This window comes from Myotis lucifugus, unplaced genomic scaffold (assembly GCF_000147115.1).
Source record: "Myotis lucifugus unplaced genomic scaffold, Myoluc2.0 scaffold_54, whole genome shotgun sequence".
Taxonomy (NCBI): Eukaryota; Metazoa; Chordata; class Mammalia; order Chiroptera; family Vespertilionidae; genus Myotis; species Myotis lucifugus.
The window spans coordinates 909,219-914,029 of NW_005871102.1; the positions used below are offsets into that span (position 1 = coordinate 909,219).

At 45.1% G+C, this 4,811-nt stretch overlaps 1 protein-coding gene across 1 annotated transcript; it reads left to right on the forward strand.

Annotated features, from left to right (window-relative positions):
• Positions 1-689: 689 nt before the first annotated feature.
• Positions 690-1,588, forward strand: LOC102440993 (repressor of RNA polymerase III transcription MAF1 homolog). The gene is given in 2 exon segments (XM_023754018.1): positions 690-904; positions 906-1,588. Coding segments are annotated over 2 exon segments (765 nt in total). The 5' UTR covers positions 690-748; the 3' UTR covers positions 1,515-1,588.
• Positions 1,589-4,811: the final 3,223 nt, after the last annotated feature.

Consider the following 4,811-nt stretch of genomic DNA (forward strand, 5'->3'; position numbering starts at 1 on the left):
TAATCCATTGGTCATCTTAAAATATTGGTTCATTGAGTTATACAACCCTTCCAAACATTGACCCACAGCATTATGCAATGGCAAAAAAAGTCACATTCATTAATATTCACCACTGAAGTCACCAGAAAAGTCCAAGTATTGGAAAGCTGTCTGTCTCAAGGTGGCAGTTGCAGGTGTTCCAAAACTAACTTTCACTTAAAAGCTTGAGTTTTACTTATTTTGTTTTGTTTTTTTTAATTTTGTTTTATCATTGGCAAACACACACACACACACACACACACACACACACACACACAGATTCAGAGGTGTGTGGCCGGGCCTTGCGGGCGCTTGTTGTTGTCCAGCCCGGGGAGGCAGAGGTCGTCGGTGGCTAGCTCGTTAGTCGGTGGCTAGCTCGTTAGCTGGGGCGATCTGTGGCGGTCGGCGGGCAGGACCATCGCGGTAGTCGGGCGTCGTGCAGGGGCGAGGTTATGTCGTGGTGGCAGCCCGGATCGGCGGCAGGGCCGGGAGTAATGGGATTTTGGGATGTCGCCGCAGAGCTTCTTCCCCGGATACAGTGCGGCCGAGGGAGGCCGCGGCGCCGCCCTCGGATCCTGAGGATCCCGTGCTGCCCGGAGCCCGCACCGCCTTCTCACTCGCATCTATGCCAACTGACCTGACCCGGCATGGCTCTGCCCAGCCAGAGAGCGTAGAGCAGCAAGCAAGGCAGCACGAGCCCCTCAGAGCACAGGACGCCCTCCCCAAGGACATGAAGCTGTTGGAGAACTCGAGCTTCGAGGCCATCAACTCACAGCTGACTGTGGAGACTGGAGATGCCCACATCATTGGCAGGATCGAGAGCTACTCCTGTAAGATGGCGGGTGATGACAAGCACATGTTCAAGCAGTGCTGCCAGGAAGGCCAAGCCACACGTGCTGGAGGCCCTGTCCCCACCCCAGACCTCGGGCCTCAGCCCCAGCAGACTGAGCAAGAGCCAAGGTGGCGAGGATGAGGGCCCCCTCGGCGACACGTGCAGCCGCAAGACGCTCTTCTACCTGATCGCCACGCTCAACGAGTCCTTCCGCCCCGACTACGACTTCAGCACGGCCCGAAGCCACGAGTTCAGCCGGGAGCCCAGTCTCAGCTGGGGGGTGAATGCGGTCAACTGCAGTCTGTTCTCGGCTGTGCAGGAGGACTTCAAGGCCCTGAAGCCACAGCTGTGGAATGCAGTGGACGGGGAGATCTGCCTGGCCGAGTGTGACATCTACAGCTACAACCCGGACTTGAACTCGGACCCCTTTGGGGAAGATGGCAGCCTCTGGTCCTTTAACTACTTCTTCTACAACAAGCGGCTTAAGCGGATTGTTTTCTTCAGCTGTCGCTCCATCAGTGGATCCACGTACACACCCTCGGAGGCAGGCAATGAGTTGGACATGGAGCTGGTGGAGGAGGAGGAGGAGGAACTCAGAGATGGAGGCAATGAGGACAGATCCGAGGAAACCAGCCCCATGGAGGACAGAGTCCCAGCCCGGTGATCTGTATGTGAGGAGGAGAAGCAGAGGCCCAGCTTCATCCAGCGTCAACCAGTGCCTGGACTTGCCCACCTGAGGGGCCCCAAGGCCTCCCCAGCTGCTGGCCAGACCCTGGCACAGCTCCAGCCCCAGCGCTGCCCACCTAGCCCTTTGGTTCCAGCCTATGAACGACCACTCACCCCCACAGGCTCTGCTGCCCACATTGTGGCTGGACTGGACAGACAGCACAGGGCCTGGTGGGAACAGCCACTGCCCTGCCCAAATGAACTGACTGAGGCAGGGACCACTGGACCACAGAGTTTATTTTTGTATTTTGTACCCTGAGCCTGCACACTTCAGCCCGAAGTGCCTGAGACCCAGCAAGCAGGCCTGACAGTCGTCCTCCCTGGCTTGGGCCGCTCTTGGTGCCCACCTGTACCCCCACCTTACCCACTGGGCAGCATGCACTGAGTGTCACTTTGCTGCAGCTTACTTGTTTCCAATAAAAGTTTATGTGACTTAAAAAAAAAAAAAAAAACTGCCAGTTGTTTTTCTTGAAGCAATTGGCTTATTTTTGAGAAAATGTCTGCCAAACACTCAAGTATGAAAAATCAGAAAGACCAGCTAGCTCTTTGTCAGTCTTCAATGTTTTTTCAAATAAAAATGGTGTTCCATTGATAAAAACAACAGCCATTCAGTTTCCAACTCAATTGCACATCAGACAATCATATTTCAATATGCAGTGCAAACACTGTACGCCCTTCCCATTTCATCACCTGTAATCCTATAAAGCTCTACACTCAATGAGTCAAAGTTTAATACAATTAATTTTGCTGCTTCATCAACACACTCCTAAGTAAAACTGTTTTTTTAATGACTATTAAGGTGTGGCACCATCACCTAAACTTACATTAAAGTGACAGCAAGCTCATCCACCATCAGCAAAAATGTCAACACAGTGAAAAAGGCAAGAATATTTTAGTATTGCCATGAAAATAATTTTGACCTCACCAACCTCGTATAAGGAACCCCAGGGCCCACAGACCACACTTGAAAACTACTGTTGTAAGACGAGATATTAGCAAGCTTTTTTGGTAAAGGGACAGATAGTAAATTTTTTTTACTTTGCAGACCTTACAGACTCTGCCACAACTACTCAACTCCACCATTGTATCACAAAAGTAGCACAGACTGTACGTAAACAAATGAACATGATTGTGTTACATAAAATTTTATTTACAAAAACAGGCAGCAGACAGGAGTTGGCCCCAGGCTATAGTTTGTTAATCCTGGTATAAACCATATGATATAGTGAATAAAAAGTACTTACCACAATACCTGGCCTATAATTTAATTACAATAATTAGTAGTAGCTATGATAAGATTTCTTAGCTCACACACACACACACACACACACACACACACACACATGCACATCACAGCAGGATTGACAAGACTTAATGATACAATACTGCCTTCTATTTCCTGCTTTTCATCATAAGTTGAATAATCAAGTTAACCCAACTGATTGCTGAAGTGATAGATTCAAATTAAAAAAAATAAATTATAAGAAGCTATTAATAGAAGTTAAGCAAAAATAGATTGAGTTTTAGGAGTTTGCCAATTCACTTCACAGCAAGGCATGGTTTATCGGACAAAGATAGGGCCAGCTATCTGGAGCTCTTATTAACTAATTTGTAACCTACAATTCTCTGGGCCTCAGTCTTCACATGTTTCAAGTGGAAGACATTGTATCATCAGCTTCCTATTGCTACAATAGCATTGTATAACACACACCACCTACCAACTATGAATGATACATAACAATCACATACATTTAGCTCATGAATTCGTGTGTCAGCCGGGGGTCAGCTGATAGAGGCTTGACTAGATTGAGTGGTTTTGGCTCCATGTGTCTCTCATTCTCTTTCTGGGGCCAGCACAGGAGTCTGGGCATTTTTTTCTGATGGCAATGGAGACAGGTACAAGATGGCAAAACAGAAAGACCTGAGGCCTCTTGGGCCCCAGGCTTGGAATTGTTATCCCATCACCTCAACCTCATTCTATTGGCCAAAGCAACTCACATGTCAAAACAAAATCAAAGTGTGGGAAAATATGTCCCCTTTTCAGGAAGTAGAAGGTCACAGTAACATGGCAAAGACTGTGGTTCTAGAGAAGAACTGGGGCCATTATGACATATATTACAATTTGTATCTAAGATCACTTTCATCTCTAATTAAAAATTATAGTATATTTTCAATTAAAAGGCTACGTGGTTTGTTTAAGACAGGGGTCCTCAAACTATGGCCCGCAGGCCACATGCGGCCCGCCGAAAACATTTATCTGGCCGGCCGGGTGTTTTTGCCGCCGCTGTGTGCATAGGAATTTGTTCATAGTTTTTTTTTTAAACTATAGTCTGGCCCTCCAACGGTCTGAGGGACGGTGAACTGGCCCCCTGTTTAAAAAGTTTGAGGACCCCTGGTTTAAGACATTAAGACCCTAGTTTATTTATATAATTTCTTTAAATTCACTTGTGCCAGTAAAAGGAAAGAAAGGACAGGGAGGGGCAATGAAAAATTATGGAAATGGGGAAGAAGAATGGCATAGGTGTAGGATGTGAAGAAAGAGAGAGGAGGAGAGAGAGAAAGAGAGGGAGAAGGGAAGGAGAGAGATGTGATAGAGAAGGGAGAAAGTAAGAGGATGAGGAAGCAATGTAAGAGGGGAGAAAATAATGACTAAATTTGTTCTTGGAGAATTCCATCAAAATATAAACGGAACTAGCAAAATTATTAGAAGCCTATTTAGTAAAACAGCTTATTCTTAGGAACTGGGTTTTAAAAATATCTCTATTATGATTCTACCCAGAATGAGCTGCATGGAAAATGTGGCTAATATACACTTTATTTTTAATCATTATGTAAAGCTGGTTTAGCATAAAACCGGTTTAATTACTTTAAACTTGCAAAGCTTTTATTATAAAACAAATAAAATTTCATAGAAAATTATCTATATTTAAAAACTGAAAGTGACATTTCAAATCATACTTCTTTTAACTAAGCTAATTTGCTACCAGTTTCAGATCATATTCATAGCTTTACCCCATCTTTTCACAACATTTACTGATTGGTGTTGGCAGTTTCAGACTTGACATCTCTGATTTAATACTGAGTTTGATTTTAAAGAGTTTCCACCATATGTTCTGTTATTTGCATCTTGCATGTAATTCCATTTTTTATATGTCTTCTTTGTTAACTACTTTCTACAATAGAATTTTAGTCCCATAAGCAAAAATAAAATTTTTGAAGAAAGAAAAAAAGTCTC